Source organism: Salvelinus fontinalis, chromosome 8 (assembly GCF_029448725.1).
Source record: "Salvelinus fontinalis isolate EN_2023a chromosome 8, ASM2944872v1, whole genome shotgun sequence".
Lineage (NCBI taxonomy): Eukaryota > Metazoa > Chordata > Actinopteri > Salmoniformes > Salmonidae > Salvelinus > Salvelinus fontinalis.
This window is the reverse complement of record NC_074672.1, coordinates 24,796,892-24,815,561: the sequence shown is the minus strand read 5'-3', so window position 1 is coordinate 24,815,561 and position 18,670 is coordinate 24,796,892. Positions and strand designations below refer to the sequence as shown.

Below are 18,670 nucleotides of genomic sequence, written 5' to 3'. Positions count from 1 at the left end.
CACTTACTGATATCTGAACAAGAGAGCCTCATCGAAATTGCAACAAGCGGTTCTGTGAAAATTGAATTGAATCATTTCTGGATAGGGCTGAGCTCAGAGTTTCTTGCCTTGGAAAATCGCGCTGTTAAGACACTGATGCCCTTTGCAACCATGTACCTATGTGAGAGTGGATTCTCGGCCCTCACTAGCATGAAAACTAAATACAGGCACAGACTGTGTGTGGAAAATGATTTATGTGCATCCTTTCAAGCACACCCACAATTTTTGATGAACAAATAAGGTTTTATATGTAAGATGCCTAAATAAAGAGCAAAATTATTGATTATTATTATATTATTATTTGTGCCCTGGTCCGATAAGAGCTCTCTCACTTCCCACGAGCCGGGTTGTGACAAAAACTCACACTCATTCTTATGTTTAATAAATGTATTGTATAGTGTGTGTGTAGCAGGCTTACAATGGTGCTAGAGGGGGTACGCAGCTGGAGGTTGAATGTTTGAAGGGGTACAGGACTATAAAAAGTTTGGGAACCACTGGTGTAGACTAACCATCTTGGCGACCAGAGGTTGAGACACTGGTTGGATGGAGGCCAAACTGTGTCATTTCAGTAGTCAGCTCATTGAGAATAGTATTATGGGGGAACTGTATCTGATAGTTTAGTGAGACTATTAACACACCAATAAATATGCAAATTAGGAGTCTGGTCCAAGCCTGGAAAGGATTGGTTGTAACTTGATTAGCCAAGACCCAGACATTTGAATCACTGCCTTCTATGCCCAAATAAAAAAAAATATTGTGTGCACATGCTCTCCTTCATCAGAGGAACTGCGTATGTCCTCTTGACGTCTGTCTGGCCTGACATGCATACCTTCATTATCTGCTACTGTTTCCCAACCCTCAGCGCCCTTGCCCCTCGCTTGCCTATTTCTGGACAATGAGGCTGTCGCTGGAAGAGATAACGAAGCAAACCAGCTCACTGCGGCATTCTGCTCTCTGGACAGGACCAACCCCTACTGTCTGACTCTCACCAACACTGGTCTTTCTTGATCTGAGATTCTTCCTACTCTGCCTTCTACCGCTTTCATTGATCTAAGAGGTAGGTACAATTTTAAGAGCTCTGAGAGGAGGCCTGAAGAGTGCCAACCTTTATATTTTTGGAGGGATCTGTAACCAACTGTCCTGACTTTTTTATAATCTGTAACCAGCCTTTTCATTTCTTGAGGATAACTCTGCCTATGTCTTCTAGTCTAGAGGCTTGTGTTTTGCGGAGGCCTATCTATTGAGGACCACTATTCATCATGGGTTCTGTGCGGTGTACAGCTGTCCCACTCCCCACAAACCTACTTGTCCTAGAGGCCAAAGTAGATAACTTGACTCACAAGTTGGATGAGCTCCTCTCCAGACAAATAGGTTCCTGCTCCGTCTGCTCCACCTGCAGTCTGCACAGCGGCCAGCCAGAGGCAACAGAAAGGCAGCTTGTGGCCCAGTCCAGGCTGCTAGAGAACTTTGAGAGGAAGATCGGTGAGATGCAGAGGACCTTAGATGCCCTGGCCAAAGGTAACGTTCAATCGGTCTGAAATGACACACGGAAGGATTGTATTGTTTTTGACAAGCTAAGTTTGACTGAGCTCACTACAGGATTGACCCATGGTTTAGTGTTTCAATGTCTCAACCAATACCGTGTATCTGCATTAAAGTTTCAAACTGCATTTCAAAGGAGATGAATAACTGTGAAGTGGACATGAGTTACAATGATTTTGCTCACACAATGTTGATGTTACAACAACGTCCATGCTACTGTGAAGATGACAAAGGCTTGTAGGAATTGTGTCCAATTTCCTTTGAGGATAATTCTGTTTTGTCTTGTAAATGAGGTCTGGAGCAAAGGAACCCCCACACCTGCCAGGAAGCTTCCCCAGCCCCACCCATTGAGCCATCACCTAGGACAGTATATCTGCCAGCCAGGACCTCACTAGTCACTTCTAAGGTACTTTGAGTCTGTTTCCTCATTGTGTGAATGGTTGTGTATCCACTGCATGGTCTTTTTCCATGTTGATACATGTCAACATGGTAAACATGTATATCTAAATGACAAAACATAAAGCAACCGTTTTAGTCTGTCTGGTGCTATGTTCTCTCATGGTCAGGATGAGATCCCGGATCAGTTGGAGACAAACAGACAGCAGGATAAGACACAACACACTCCTACCACCCCAGCAAAGAAAGGTAACTATTCATACTCAATGAGCTCTAGACCAAATGTAGGTGACCATAATCCAGGGTGGATTCAATTGGTGTGTTATTTGATAGAGACAGATGCAAAGAAAACGTTGACACGGCTGGCAGTAGCAGTTTTCCCATCAATGGCGCACACTCAAAAGATTTTGACTCAGACAAGGACCACAGTGACGAAGAACCAAGCGGTGACATCCATCGAGGCGTCACTTAGGACAGCATCTCTGCCAGTCAGTGATTCATTAAGCACTGAAAAGGTACTCTTATAATATGTTTCTTCATTGTGTGAATGGTTTTGTGTATACATTGCATGGATATGTGTCTACTCCATATCTCTAATTGGCAAAACGTAAAACAAGCCTTTTAGTTGATGATTGGTCAGTGGCACACCTTGTGAGATGCTCAAGCTGCCTCTGCTTCTCTCATGCTCAGGCTGAGACCCAGAATCAGTTTGAGACGAACAGACACCAGGAAACAAAGCAACAGACTCCTATCGCTCCTGCAAAGAAAGGTAACTCACTTCCATTTTAGTGGTATGACTATAGTCATGTCATACTCTGTGAGCTCAAGACCTACATTTGGCTAGATTGAGCTGACCAACATTCATGGATTTGATGGGTGTTTATGAGTTATGTGATAGATAGGAACACAGAGAAAGCATTGCCAGATGAATGGATAGACATACAGTTGAAGTCGGAAGTTTACCTTAAGCCACCTTAGCCAAATACATTTAAACTCAGTTTTCACAATTCCTGACATTTAATCCTAGTAAAAATTCCCTGTTTTAGGTCAGTTAGGATCACCACTTTATTTTAAGAATGTGAAATGTCAGAATAATAGTAGAGAGAATGATTTATTTCAGCTTTTATTTCTTTCATCACATTCCCAGTGGGTCCGAAGTTTACATACACTCAATTAATATTTGGTAACATTGCCATTAAATTGTTTAACTTGGGTCAAACATTTCGCGTAGCCTTCCACAAGCTTCCCACAATAAGTTGGGTGAATTTTGGCCCATTCCTCCTGACAGAGCTGGTGTAACTGAGTCAGGTTTGTAGGCCTCCTTGCTCCCACACGCTTTTTCAGTTCTGCCCACAAATTTTCTATGGGATTGAGGTCAGGGCTTTGTGATGGCCACTCCAATACCTTGACTTTGTTGTCCTTAAGGCATTTTGCAACAACTTTGGAAGTATGCTTGGGGTCATTGTCTATTTGGAAGACCCATTTGCGACCAAGCTTTAACTTCCTGACTGATTTCTTGAGATGTTGCCACATAATTTTCCTCCCTCATGATGCCATTTATTTTTTGAAGTGCCCCAGTCCCTCCTGCAGAAAAGCACCCCCACAACATGATGCTGCCACCCCTGTGCTTCACGGTTGGGAGGGTGTTCTTCAGCTTGCAAGCATCCCGCTTTTTCCTCCAACCATAACGATGGTCATTATGGCCAAATTGTTCTATTTTTGTTTCATCAGACCAGAAAACATTTCTCCAAAAAGTACGATCTTTGTCCCCATGTGCAGTTGCAAACCGTAGTCTGGCTTTTTTATGGTGGTTTTGGAGCAGTGGCTTCTTCCTTGCTGAGCAGCCTTTCAGGTTATGTCGATATAGGACTCATTTTACTGTGGATATAGATACTTTGTAACCGTTTCCTTCAGCATCTTCACAAGGTCTTTTGCTGTTGTTCTGGGATTGATTTGCACTTTTCGCACCAAAGTACGTTCATCTCTAGGAGACAGAACGAGTCTCCTTCCTGAGTGGTATGATGGCTGCGTGGTCCCATGGTGTTTATACTTGCGTAATTTTGTTTGTACAGATGAACGTGGTACCTTCAGGCGTTTGGAAATTGCTCCCAAGGACGAACCAGACTTGTGGAGGTCTACAATTTGTTTTCTGAGTTCTTGGCTGACTTCTTTTGATTTTCCCATGATGTCAAGCAAGGAGGCACTGAGTTTGAATGTAGGCCTTGAAATTCATCCCCAGGTACACCACCAATTGACTCAAATTATGTAAATTTGTCTATCAGAAGCTTCTAAAGCCATGACATAATTTTCTGGAATTTTCCATGCTGTTTAAAGGCACAGTCAACTTAGTGTATGTAAACTTTTGACCCACTGGAATTGTGATAGAGTGAATTATAAGTGAAATAATCTGTCTGTAAACAATTGTTGGAAAAAATATTTGTGTCATGCACAAAGTAGATGTCCTAACCGACTTGCCAAAACTATAGTTTGTTAACAAGAAAATGTGGAGTGGTTGAAAAATGAGTTTTAATGACTCCAACCTAAGTGTATGTAAACTTCAGACTATAACTGTATATTAATTAAGAGGTGTCTGCTGGTATGGGAGCAGAGCAAAGAGAATGTGTTGGAGAGCAGTGGATTGGAGGGAACCAGCAGGGGTTCAGAGGTCAACCAATGGCAGCAGATTCCCACAGACAGAGTGAAACTGAAAGGGGTGAGATGAGAGAGGTTCCAGCTGTAGCGGTTGTCCCATTAATGGCGGACACTCCAAAGACTGAGACGAGGACCACAGTGACGGAGAATCAAGCAGCTGCTCCATCAAGTCCCGCCCCCGCACCAAAAAAGCCGTCTGGGTTGGCTGTCCTTATGCCAACCGTGGAGAGCTCCTCCCTTAGACAAGTGCACAGCTGTCCAGAGTCCTTGCAGAGGTAAAGGCGCTTACTCATCATCTAACATACATACTAATAAAAATGATAAATGATTGGATATCATATCTACATTTGAAAAACTCAACACATCCACCACCAATTTGAATCACATTGCTTTCCACCATACAAATTCTAAATGCTACTCTGCTCTGCTCTGATTGTGCTGGCCTTCTTTCTGGTTCAGGCTCCAGAGCTCAAGGCCCAAGCCCCAGTATGTCTGCCCTGCCCCTGGACCGGCTGTTGGGAAGACCTGCAGTGTGTTGGGAGGGGCTAGTCCAGTTGCAGCCAGTGGAATACAGATCATAGTAGTCCCTACTACAGCAGAAAGGACCCGGCCCAAGTCCCATACCAAAACTTGCCATAAGGTCATAGGTGAATGTTGACTTCCGTGCACAAAAAGCCTTAGTGTGTTTGAGAATTTTGGGATTAGTATGCTATTATACAGAAACGTGTACTGACATTGCGCTAATGAGTGTTGCCCTCCCAATCTCTCTCTCTCTATCTATCTCTCAGATGACGTTCCCCCCCAGCCAGCTCCTTTCCTTCACCGCTGTGTGTCGTTGCGATCCAACCCCCCATCTGACACCTTCGTCATCCACACCAGAGAGGTGCTGGGGAGGTAAACTGACATCTGTAGCCTACTGGTCTGGAATAGTGGTAGAACTAGTAATCTCCCAGATGTTATCTAATAGCTATTGGGTTTGTGTGTTAATGAGTTAAGAAAAACATATTTTTCCCTCAGCGGACGCTTTGGCAAGGTGCACAAATGCACTGAAAAATCCTCTGGACTAAAGCTCGCAGCTAAGATAATCAACACACGAACTGCTAAAGAAAAGGTGAGTGAGTGAGTGAGGTACATATTTTTATGTTCACATACACATTTGCCTGTGTTGTTCTCTCAGGAAAGGGCAAATAACGAGGTGCAGGCAATGAACCAGCTGAGTCATCCCAACATCCTCCAGCTCTACGATGCCTTTGAGGCCAAGCACCAGCTGGTGTTAATTCTGGAATAGTAAGTGGCTACTATTCCTTCATATTCCACACTGCTATTCAGTGTCATTGGTTAGCAAGATCTCCATTACACTGTAGTGCTTCCAAACATTCTACAAATCATTTAACAGGGATCAATAAATTAACAATTAATTAATATACTTTAATGATCTCCTGAGGGGGAATTTGGTTTGCTGGCAGCAGACACTAAAGTACAAAGTACAGACACTCAGAGACAGATATGGAACACTGAATCACCACAAATATGGATACATTGTTAAAACAAAGACAAAGTGCATTACATACAGTATACCTCAATCAAAAGTACACAATGGAAAGGGGAGAAAGGTGCAGTGGAGTTGGTCAACCTGATGTCTGTGTGTGGCAGTGTTGAAGGCGGGGAGCTGTTTGACAGGATTGTGGATGAGAGCGCACCGCTGACCGAGGTGGACGCCATGGTGTTTGTCAAGCAGATCTGTGAAGGGGTCAGCTACATGCATCAGATGTACGTCCTCCACCTCGACCTGAAAGTGAGTATGGTGGACTGGATGTGCATTCCAGATTTCAAGGCTCACCACCGTCACAAATGCCAAGCACATTTTAATTGCCACTTGAAGCACAGCGTGGTCAGTCTCACCATAACTCAGAGGCATCCATATGTGTGTTGTTGTAAGAAAAGTAATCAATGGTTAATTTATCCAAATGAATTTGCACACTCCAATGTTCACAGCCGGAGAATATCCTTTGTGTGAATCGAACTGGCCATCAGGTGAAGATTATCGACTTTGGGCTGGCAAGAAGGTAATGCCTCTCTTCAGCTGTGGGTGTGACTTTGGGGGATTTATTGTGAGCACTGGTAGCAGCTCTCTCAAAAAGAACCTTGAAAATACATTTTCTTTCTTCCTCGGAATCAGATACAGGCCTCGGGAGAAGCTCAGAGTCAATTTTGGAACCCCTGAATTTCTGGCCCCAGAGGTGGTCAACTTTGATTTTGTGTCCTTTCCCACAGACATGTGGACCTTAGGGGTCGTCACTTATATGCTGTGAGTCTAAAATATCAGCCTCATATTCCCTAACATCTAAGTTAAACCGTAAGTTGTATGGGGCAAATTTACTTCCACGTAAATAACATTTTTACTTCGTGTCCCATTGACATCACTGCATGACTAAGTAAAAATGTGACTTAAGTGGAAGTTAGGATTCACCCCCCCATGTCCCTACCATGCATGCTCTTTCATTGTGACCTGTTTCCCTATGTATGTGCATGCGGCACTTCCTTCCTCTCATCCTCCGCAGTCTAAGTGGCCTTTCACCCTTCCTGGGTGATGATGAGAGCCAGACCCTCAACAACGTCCTCTCTGCCAACTGTTCTTTTGAGGACGAGGCCTTTGAGCACATCTCAGCTGAGGCTAAGGACTTTATCTCCCACCTTCTGGTCAAGGAGAGGGGGTGAGGGCCAAAGCTTAAATAATAATCATAACACTCATGATTGTGATGATTATTACAGTTTATTAGTTATACTTCTACCCTGTTCCCTGTTTGGCCAGAGGGCGAATGAGTGCTTTACAGTGTCTAAGACATCCGTGGCTCAACAACATTGCAGAGAAGGCCAAGGGCAGCAATATAGTACTGAAGTCCCAGGTCCTGCTGAAGAAATACCTGGCCAAGAAACTATGGAAGGTCAGTCCAACAGATTTCCTCCACCACACAGTGTGGTTCATTTAGTTGGTTTTGTAGTTGGAAGACACATTGTTCACATTATGGTAGTTTTATCCTCTTTGCACTGCAATCAGCTGTTTCATGTCAATTGTTTCCGGCCAACCATTGTTGATGAGACGCATCCAACCTTACTGCCCTGCTCACTATGTTGTAAACGTGCTTCTGTGCTTGTTGACAGAAAAACTACATTGCGATAGCGGCAGCCAACAGATTCAAGAAGATCAGCAGCGGTGGGGAACTGACCTCTCTGGATACGGAGACGGATACAGTACCTATAGCAACGTAACAATGTCACCCATTAGTACAGTACCTACACTGCCGCCTTACAATGTCACCCCCTGTGAAATCTGTACTGACCTACGCTGGACAAACTGCATACTTGTAAAGACCTCCCACATAATCAGTCAGAGAAGGTACTCGTGTCATGGTCTGTCTGTGTAAACAAAACAGGACACAGTGTGTGAATAAATAGTGGCTACACAACATAATTTCACTCATAAAATGAGCAGCAATTTTGTACTTTGATATTTTTATTTTCTTGTGTGGAAATTTATGGAAGCGGATTCATGCCAACAGATATGACACTACATCTATAAAGGAAATACACTGCTCAAAAAAAATAAAGGGAAGGTGCAAGGAGGTGCACTGCCAGAGCCCTGCAAAATGACCTCCAGCAGGCCATAAATGTGCATGTGTCAGCATATGGTCTCACAAGGGGTCTGAGGATCTCATCTCGGTACCTAATGGCAGTCAGGCTACCTCTGGCGAGCACATGGAGGGCTGTGCGGCCCCACAAAGAAATGCCACCCCACACCATGACTGACCCACCGCCAAACCGGTCATGCTGGAGGATGTTGCAGACAGCAGAACGTTCGCCACGGCGTCTCCAGACTCTGTCACGTCTGTCACATGTGCTCATGTGCTCAGTGTGAACATGCTTTCATCTGTGAAGAGCACAGGGCGCCAGTGGCAAATTTGCCAATCTTGGTGTTCTCTGGCAAATGCCAAACGTCCTGCACGGTGTTGGGCTGTAAGCACAACACCCACCTGTGGATGTCGGGCCCTCATACCACCCTCATGGAGTCTGTTTCTGACCGTTTGAGCAGACACATGCACATTTGTGGCCTGCTGGAGGTCATTTTGCAGGGCTCTGGCAGTGCACCTCCTTGCACAAAGGCGGAGGTAGCGGTCCTGCTGCTGGGTTGTTGCCCTCCTACGGCCTCCTCCACGTCTCCTGATGTACTGGCCTGTCTCCTGGTAGCGCTTCCATGCTCTGGACACTACGCTGACAGACACAGCAAACCTTTTTGCCACAGCTCGCATTGATGTGTCATCCTGGATGAACTGCACTACCTGAGCCACTTGTGTGGGTTGTAGACTCCGCCTCATGCTACCACTAGAGTGAAAGCACCGCCAGCATTCAAAAGTGACCAAAACATCAGCCAGGAAGCATAGGAACTGAGAAGTGGTCTGTGGTCACCACCTGCAGAACCATTCCTTTATTGGGGGTGTCTTGCTAATTGCCTAATTTCCACCTTTTGTCTATTCCATTTGCACAACAACATGTGAAATTTATTGTCAATCAATGTTGCTTCCTAAGTGGACAGTTTGATTTCACAGAAGTGTGATTGACTTGGAGTTACATTGTGTTGTTTAAGTGTTCCCTTTATTTTTTTGAGCAGTGTAGTTCAAGTGATTTTTTTATACGTAACCTTTATTTAACTAGGCAAGTCAGTTAAGAACAAATTCTTATTTACAATGACGGCCTACGACAGCCAAACTCGGACGATGCTGGGCCAATTGTGTCCCTATGGGACTCCCATTCACAGTCGGATGTGATACAGCCTGGATCCGAACCAGTGACGCCTCAAACACTGAGATGCAGTGCCTTAGACAGCTGCGCCACTCAAGAGCCCTAATAACAAAATAACGAGAAACCAATCCAATCTAATATGTACTTTATTGTTTACATTCATACAATAAGAAAATGCTTCAAAGATAATATGATAAGAGCAGTTCAGCAATTCTTGTTTTGTATCTTCTTCTATAGGGTGATGGAACAAACAGCTAGAGCCTTGTCCTAAGAGCTAACGAGGATGTGATGCCTGCATACTAGTAACGCTTCCAGCTAATTTTACTACAGGCAACAATGCAATTGAATTAAATGGAATCCTCATTCAATACAATATGATGGGAACTTAACTATTGGGCATAACATCCTTTCGTCAATATGCTAAGCTAACCTCAATTCAAATCTATTACTATAAAGTGTGCATTCGTTGAACTGACAAAAATAAACTCTACACAAATGTTTTCTCTGCAATTACAAGTTGCTCTTTTCTGAGGTAGTCAAAGGACGCGTTCCAGGCTGACTACATTTCAGACAGTTGCATTGCATCAACCAATGGTTGCGTGCTACTTAATTGACTGTGCAGTCGGGCCTCAGATTGCTATATCATATGATGTGGTTAGGTGATATGTTATAACACCTATCCAGGTGTTGTGAGATTTGGCAGGCGTCTGCAATGTAGTCTGTCTAAAACGCTGCCAACAAGTATACAATCATCATGGGCGTGAAGGAACTGATCTTTACATATCAGGAAAGGATACAATACATAAGTACTGGTAAAAGAGACAACAATGTTCAAGGAGGAGAGATGTTATTCCTTACTGATTGTTAATTTTTACATAACAGTTACCTCCACGCCAAGAAAGAAACGGGTACTGTAATAGGATAAGATAGAGGTAGAGAGTTTATGGGTCAATCAATGTCACTGTCTGTTGTATCTAAACAAAACAAGCAATTTGATTAATAAAATCTACATTTTCACTTTAGATCTAATGGCACAAGTTAGAGCCAAAGTAACTAGGAAAGAAATGAAAATGATATTCCCTAACCCCAAAGGACAGAGTTCTGTATTAATCTGTTCATCTAGGAGAGCATGTTGTTGAGGTAAAAGGAACAAAACATTTCATAAGACATCAATTCTATCCTTTCATAATGTCTTAAGTGCTTAAACCCAGTCAATAGAGTAGACACCCAAGAGGCACAACAGTAGCATTTTTTAAAGACATCGGTGCAACATTTCACTGAATAAAGGAGACAGTCAATGATATGCAGTAATATGAAACCCATTTCAGTAACACCCTCTAAAGCAGTGTTTGACAAACCTCTCCTCGAGTACCCCCTGCCATTCCACTTATTTGGTATATTCCAGAACAAGCACAGTTGATTGAACTGGTCAACTAATAATCAAGCTCTTGATTACTTGAATCAGGTGTGCTAATACTGTCTGGAACAGACCAAATAATTGGAATGGGGGTCCTGGATAGAGGTTTGGGAAACTGCTTTAAAGGAACATAAAAATTAAACATCTCTAGTTTTTGTATAAATAAGCAGAACATGATAACACAAGTACACTTTTACGTAAACTGCTGTTAAATATCTAACATGACCATTGTCATACAAGTGACTAACATTATTGGAAAACAAGATGAGTGGCAGGTGTCATGTAGCACTTATATCCACATTGTATAGACCTTATGCGGTCTTTTCTGAACAAAGTGCAACCATTTGGCCTATTTCTAACAGGTTTCAATAAAACAACATTTTGGTTGCTAAAACACACTTTCTATTCTCCTTCTGCTCATGTTTCTTATTATCGGATGAGGTAATACTGATGAAGTGGTTCTTTGTGTTCAACATCATCATAACAAAAACTATTGCTACTGAAAGCTTAATTAGCATCATTAAAAAAATACAATTCCCATTTTTTTTCCATTAAAAAAAATAAATGCAAGCACATTGGATGCCTATATGTATCACTCGTATATTCAAGACTTTCTAGACACTCGTCCTTTATGGGAGGCTTTATTCAAGAATATTTGGAGTGTCCCTTGGCCTGGTGCTGGGATCACGTGGGTCACATGGTATCAGGCTGCTCACTGTTGAAAGGTCTGGTAGTAGCGAGGTAGGGAGGTGGAAGTGCTCATTCCAGGATTGCTGAACCCCTGAGGTAGCTGGTTGTTGTTGTGGTTGTGGGCTCCGGGGCCCTGGGATGCGTGAAGTTGTGGGGGCTGCAGGAAGGTGAGACCTCCTGGGGCCTGATAGGGTAGGGGGCTGGAGGAGGAGGGCGGCACAGTGGAGGTGGAGGTAGACGGGTAGCCCATCACCAGACCTCCCATACTCATATGAGCACTGTAGGGAGGCAGGCTGAACGGCAAGAAGCCCAGAAGAGGACCCAGGTCCATGTTAGCAGCGCACGACAGCTCGGCTGAGGAGAGAGCGGGGCTCCTGGACAGAAGGTGGGGGTCCCCGGCCACTGGGCCACCCTGGGTTTCTGAAAGCACTTCCCTCTGAGGGGAGGCGGAGGAGGAGGTAGAGGAGGAGGCTGTGGTCAGGTGTGGGGGAAGCCCGCTCTGCAGGTCCATTAGGAAGCTCTCCATGTCAGTGCGGGGATATGAGGTAGATCCATGCTGATACCTGGCCATGTGGCCATAAGGCTGCTGTTGCTGCTGGGGGAGGTGGTGGTGGGGATGGGGAGAAGGGCCTGGCATGTTGAGGCCCACCCCCATGGCTGTGGGCAGGGAGCCCTGCATGAGGGAGTGGTGTTGGTGGCCCATGCCTGGATTGGACATGGTCTGCAGGGGGTAACTGCTGTACATGTCAATGGGGAAGGCCTCTACATGCTCCTTGGAGGAGGGTCCATTGCCGCATTGCACCGGACTTGTCTCCTCCTTTACGGGCCCAGGTGTGGTGGGGGCTGGTGTGGGGGTGGTGGTTGTGGGCTCCTGGATGTGGCTCTTCTTCAGGTGGCGCGTTAGATGGTCCCTGCGACCAAATCGCTGGGCGCAGCGCGGGCACAGAAAGTCACGGCGGCCCGTGTGCACCACCGCGTGACGCCGCACATCCTTGCGAGTGTAGAAGCGCCGGTCGCAGCGCTCGCACGAATACTTCCTCTCCCTGACGGTGGCGGTGACCTCCAGGGGCGGAAGCCTGTCGGTGTGGCTCCCTAGCTGCTCCAGCAGGGCAGGCGCCCCCTCTTGGCAATGGAGCTCTTCAGGGATGGTGGCGCTGGAGGCAGGGGCGTGGGCGGCCAGCAGGTGGCGCCGGTAGCCCAACTGAGTGCTGTACTGTTTGCCACACTCCTGGCAGTGGAACACCTGCCTGTTGGCGTCGTGGGCCTGCAGGTGGCTCTTCAGGTGCTCCTTCTGTTGGAACATGCTCTAGCAGAGGCAACGGCGCTGGGTCTTCTGCAGAGGGCGACGGGCCATAAGCATGAGCAGACGGACAAAACACTCATGGGGTATTTTAAGAGAGCACCTTCAAACTTGACACCATTGGCTGCACCGTTAATGGAGAGTAGGGTGTTGAATGCTGCTGAATGCTGCTAGTGGAGTGTTTCGTATTCTCTCCAGGTGAGGGTCTGTCCGCCTGTCTCCCTTTCCAGTACGAGCTTCTATTAGATGGGGGGGTTCTGCAGCAGCAGCTGCCATAGCAACCCAATAGGGCCTGGGCAAAGAGAGCAGAGTCACTCACTCAGCTGCTAAGGCTCAGACTAGATATGGGTGAGCATCCCTGAACTTGTGTGAGTTTTATTTTGTTGTATGTGTTTGTGTGTATGTGTGCGTGTCTCCACAGGGTAATTCTTGGGTAAGGCCCAAAGTTGTGTGCTTCTTCTCCCTGTCTCATCCAGCCACACGAGCCAGAGGACCGGTTGAACGTGAGTGGCAATTTTGCATGACCACAGTCCTATAAAGAAGCACAAGGTTAAGATCAGCCTACAGTTGTTGTGTGATGAAATTACCAGGGTCAAGCTGATGCCGGACACACCCTATGTATAGCACCCATCCAAAGCGATGCACTTTACATTATTTTACCCTATACCTGTGTAATAACCATAACTATACATCATTGCTAGTAACACTTTTATTACATAGAACTTTAGTCATTACTTTGTAAAGTAATGGAGTTGAGCTGTTTTTGTGATTACACATGTGAAATAAGGAAAACTTTAACAATACTGTAATATAAAAAAACATAGATTACTTGGCTTTTTAAGTTGAAGATTTACTATGGTTAGGCTAATTGTGCAAGTGCTGCAGATCAATATTCATCAAGTGAAACCTGGGGTGGCATGATATGAGCATTGTATTCTATATTAGAAAATTATCCTTTTTACATCATTTGATGGGGCAACTGTACAAAAGACACTCTGATCTGAGCAATGTAAAGCAAGGTATGCGAGTTTCACTTGGAAACGAATCAAGAGTCTATATACAACGAACATATGGTTCATCATCAACTCGCGGTGATCTGCATCTATATGAAGTCAAAAACACACAAAAACGTATTCGCGTAGTAACTTAAAAACACAAAGTAAATTAACTTAAATCAATAAATGGACTCGTGTAATTCATGAGCAATGATTGAAAAATAATGAATGGGGAAACGTAATACGAAAATAATGACGTGATGATAACATTCAAAAATATATTTTTTAAACGTTTGTATTCTGAAAATGTGATGAGCGCTAACAAAACAGTTATGTTTTTCTTAATTACATAAAGTAATGAAAATAAATATACATATTGCACTACTATTTGAAAAGTGCTAAAGAAATTCAGCAAGTTCATGTCACCGAATTTGATCGGTATGAGTAGATTTTTACTATCAGCCTGGCAGGCGTATATTTGGGACGTTTCCGTTGAAAATTGGCGTAAACGTACCTTTAAAACTTTCGCGATTCGGTTATTGGTCCTTTTCTCTCAGATGTTTTGTAAAACTATTTTTCCAATTTTTTTAAAGATTTATTCTTTTCGGGGCCTGGGTTTTTCCTCGGCGGCGCTGGAGTTGCAGAGCGCTTGCATTATGGGAGTGTGACGTCAGACACACCACTTTTTGACAAACTTTTGTAGGGGTTGCTAACTAAATAAGGTTTACCAACACTGTGCGACCTAGTATGCAATACTTCATATTAAACCTTAAGACACGGGACAATATTTTAAAACTTGGAAAAGATAATTCCATAACATCATTGCATATACTCATTTTTTCTGTAGAAAAATAAAACTGTTGAATTGAAGGTGTTGTACACCCAAAAAACAAGAGGATGGCCATATGGGCCCCACATCATGACACTATATAAGAAGAGAGGATGATGGAGGAAGAGAACTCACTTAAGACGGGTATGAGGAGAAGATCCTCATCGTCTTTTCCATCAGATTTTCTGGTCATAATCTGGTTCTGGTTCTGGTCAGGTCTCAGGATGACCAAAAATCCTAAAGTAACCTTAATCCATGTTTCAAACAGTTCCTTCATTGAGGAACTGTTTGCAACATGGATTTAGGTTGCATTGATTGTGTAGTAAGATTGCATAGCCTACTGCTTTTCTTATTTGTCTTGTACCAATAGCTTCAAACTATATAATGTCAATCTCACAGACTGTCTGTCCAGGTTTGCATTCATAGCTCCAGCTGCAAAATGTGTGGTTACATTTCCCCAGCCCCATCCCTCAGTTCATCAAACAATGTGGCAGGATCAGGCTGTTGAAATGACAGATTGTACCTATTTTTATTAATGTGGATGTTCTCTCTGTGACTTGATTTGGGAGTATGGGCAATCATAATGACTAGTACTCTATTTTTTCCAGACTATAATCCGTTTTTGTTTGATAATAACCAAAATAATTTTAATTGTCCCTTACCCCAATTTTTGTGTGTGCTAATAAATAGGCAGTTAAGGCTGACACAGACACAGGCCTTTTCCACTGTCATTTGAACAGCACTGCACACCCTAAGCAAACTAGAGTACTGGAACATCAATGAAAAATATGGCTAGCCCTAGGATTTTATCTTAATGCTGTAGTAAATATAATTATGTCCCCTTATGTCTTTATGTAATTAAATAGTAGCCTAGAAGAATCTTATTTATTCTTGGATTTTTAAAAATCTCAAAACAGAATGTCCCACTGGGCACACGCTGGTTGAATCAACGTTGTTTCCATGTCATTTCAATAAAATAACATTGAACCAACTTGGAATAGATATTGAATTGACGTCTGTGCCCACAGGGGTGGTCTCAGATTTTTCCTCTCCATGTTTTCCTTCAGGTTGATCTCTGCCAGGTTCGTCCATGGACAGGTTACATGTTGATGCCATTGTGACCAGTGCTTGACTTGGGCAGGAGCTCACCGGAGCTGAGTATCAGCACCTCAAATGTTCTACTGCTTGAGCTCCTGTTCCTCTTTGACAATATTAGCTCAAAAGTATTATGGAGCTCCTGCACCTAAATATAAACAGTACCGACACCCAAAATGAGTACCAGCACCTATTTCAGTCCAAGTGTAGCACTGATTGTGGCAAATTTTGCAGATAGCAGAGCCACAATGGCTTGATCTCTGTCAGTTCTCTCCCACTAGTGTTGGTTTGTAGAGTGACTAGAGAGAGAGAGGGGGTAGGGAGAGTTGTTTTGTATTTCATTCCTGCAGTGTTTTGACCCATGACCTCATTGTTGTGTTCTGTCCGCCTTGCATTCCAAAGTGACTCACTGGGCAAAAATTGGTTGAATCAACATTGTTAACACGTAATTTCAACCCCCCCCCCCCACCCCTCAAAAAAAATATATGTGATGAGGTTGAATCAAAGTGGGAAACTGATTGGATTTGCAAAAAGTCAACGTAGGGACATTTCTTATTTTTTTTCACTCAACTTTGAACCTACAGTACAGCCAATGGTCTTTCACGTTGCTTGAATTCATGTTAGTTGAAAGCTCAACTGAATGTAAATCAAAACTAGACGTTGAACTGACGTCTGTGCCCAGTATTTTTTGCATTAGCATATGTGCTAACATGCATCTATAGGTACAGTGCAGAGATATTTGAATGCAGCACCTATTTAAAAAAAAAAATCAAAACCATTAAAGGAGAAGAGGATTGCAGATGATTTTGAGCATTAGCATTACATATGCAAAAAAATAAGTTGTTAATAGTTTCCTTGTTTTTTTATATATATATCAATACCAAATTCAGTGTGGTCAATCTTAGGGACGTCCATGAGGGCGATGACAAGTTTCAAGTTGAAAGACCACTGAGGAGTGGATTTAGTGTTTTAAATGGAAACGTAAAATCTGATTTGTCAATATCTCAGCCATCTTGTGATCAATCCCTTCATTAGTAAATTCCCAATGTGGTTGTTATTAGATTTTTTATATGTATATTTTGCACATTTTAGCATATGTGCTAATATGCATCAACTGGTATAGTGTGGCCATCTTTGAATGCGTCAATGTTGTTTTCTCAAACTCTTTAGGAACTATTGTAATGAGTCCATAACCAGATTTGGAGTGAATCTGACATTTAGTCCATGAGAAGAATATTATGTATGATTATTTTAAGTATTAGCGTTACATAGTCAAAAAAGTGCATTTTTAATAGTTTCCTTATTTTTTAAGATATCAATGCCAAACTTAACATGGTTCATCATGATAATGGCTTTGATTACCTTAAAACGTTTCAAGTAGATAAGTCATTGTGGAGTAGATTTACAAAGGATTTAAATGGACACGTAAAATCTGATTTTCTGATGACTCCGCCATCTCTTAACCAATCCCTTTGCTTTTCTCCAATTTAGGTTAAGGTTTCCACATGACCATATTTCCATGATACAGCGCTTGTTTACGGAAAACAGATGGGAGATAGAGTCGACTACCTGTGCTAATTAGTGTGAACGGAAGACGTGATGTCACTGAAAAATACTGTCGGTTGCAACTATTAAAACCGGCTAAAGTGTATATTTTGCATTTGTGAAATTATTTTTGATGTGTTATGAAAGTAGAGTGCTTTAAGTTTCTAGAACCTTACCGCAGTTGAGAATTGATTCAAGTTTAGATGGAGTATTTGGTTGTTTTAGCTGACAGAGCCAATTCGCCTCTTAACAGAACTTGTAAGGTACTTGGATGATAAGGAGTAACGATAGCCCCATAATGGATTTAAGAAGCCTATGTCAAATGGGGTGACGGATATGAGGGTTTAAGCAAAGATATTTATAACTAACCCAAGACAGTTAGTCATCTGTGTTGGTTTAAATGGGAGCAAATGAAGCATAGTTGTCAGAACAAGCATTGTATTAGCATATTTCCGTTTCATCGTTTACAATGAGTGCAAGGGCGATTTGAGTTATTGCACACGCGCACTTCACAGAGAATGCTTTCCCTAATGGTAATATGCAAATACATGCTAGAACACACCAATCGTTTTTCGCTAGTTCGTGCTTGGCTCTGCCCACTTCCTTGCTTGTTCTGACAACTATGCTTAATTTGCTCCCATTTAAACCAACACTGATTACTAACAATCTGTTACGAACAGAGTCCACTAAGTTTTGTAGATGTGACCCTTTGACTTTTTTTTCCGTAACAGATTTTAGTTTTGTGAACAGAAATCTGTACAGCACTAACCCTTGTTCTATCTGGGTTAAGGAAAGGTCTGTATAACTAACCCAAGATAGACAACAGGCTGTTTTTTTCGATGCGAGCAAATGAATCATAGTGGGCAAGGAGGTAGGCAGAGCCAAGCACGAGCAAGCGAGATCCTATTTGCGCGTTTTAGCATGTATTTGCATATTTCGTTAGGGAAGCCTAGTCTGTGAAGTGCTCCTCTGCAATAACTCAATTCGCTCGTGCACTCCTTCTAGACAATGCATTTTTTTTTTTTACTTTGGCAAAGGGTAAAGTCTACAAAACATAGTCCAATCTGTTCGTAGCATATTCTAGTTTTGGGAATAGAAAACTGTATTGAGATCAAATGTTTCATCGATGAGAACATTTGCGGAATGTCGGCCAAAATCCATCTCGCGCCATCTTCTCCAATGCAGGCCACTGGGCTTCCTCTCATCACCATATTTGGTGGTGAGCGGAAACGCTAACTGGATGCTTCAGATTTATACATCCAGTGAAACATCTGGCTCATTGTTCTATCTTCGGTGTCAGTGAGACTTCTTCATCCAATATGTCGGTCAGCAAACAAATGTTTCATCTGCATGCCGCCACCTACTGTGCTGGA

At 43.1% G+C, this 18,670-nt stretch overlaps 2 protein-coding genes across 2 annotated transcripts; one reads left to right on the top strand and one right to left on the bottom strand.

Moving 5' to 3' along the window:
• The first annotated feature begins 984 nt into the window (after positions 1 to 984).
• mylk2 (myosin light chain kinase 2) lies at positions 985 to 9,527 on the top strand. The gene is made up of 17 exons (XM_055931892.1): positions 985 to 1,096; positions 1,247 to 1,557; positions 1,875 to 1,987; positions 2,148 to 2,226; positions 2,311 to 2,492; positions 2,668 to 2,746; positions 4,586 to 4,904; positions 5,089 to 5,276; positions 5,418 to 5,523; positions 5,647 to 5,740; positions 5,807 to 5,916; positions 6,283 to 6,424; positions 6,625 to 6,695; positions 6,809 to 6,937; positions 7,191 to 7,343; positions 7,442 to 7,574; positions 7,792 to 9,527. The coding sequence occupies exons 2-17, from the start codon at positions 1,299 to 1,301 to the stop codon at positions 7,897 to 7,899; spliced, it is 2,265 nt and encodes a 754-aa protein (XP_055787867.1). The 5' UTR covers positions 985 to 1,096; positions 1,247 to 1,298; the 3' UTR covers positions 7,900 to 9,527.
• Positions 9,528 to 9,554: 27 nt separating this feature from the next.
• On the bottom strand, positions 9,555 to 14,492 carry LOC129860942 (zinc finger protein PLAGL2-like). Its single transcript, XM_055931893.1, has 2 exons — positions 14,343 to 14,492; positions 9,555 to 13,365 (listed from the first exon to the last, which is right to left on the bottom strand). The coding sequence occupies exon 2, from the start codon at positions 12,834 to 12,836 to the stop codon at positions 11,556 to 11,558; it is 1,281 nt and encodes a 426-aa protein (XP_055787868.1). The 5' UTR covers positions 12,837 to 13,365; positions 14,343 to 14,492; the 3' UTR covers positions 9,555 to 11,555.
• Between the last annotated feature and the right edge of the window lie 4,178 nt (positions 14,493 to 18,670).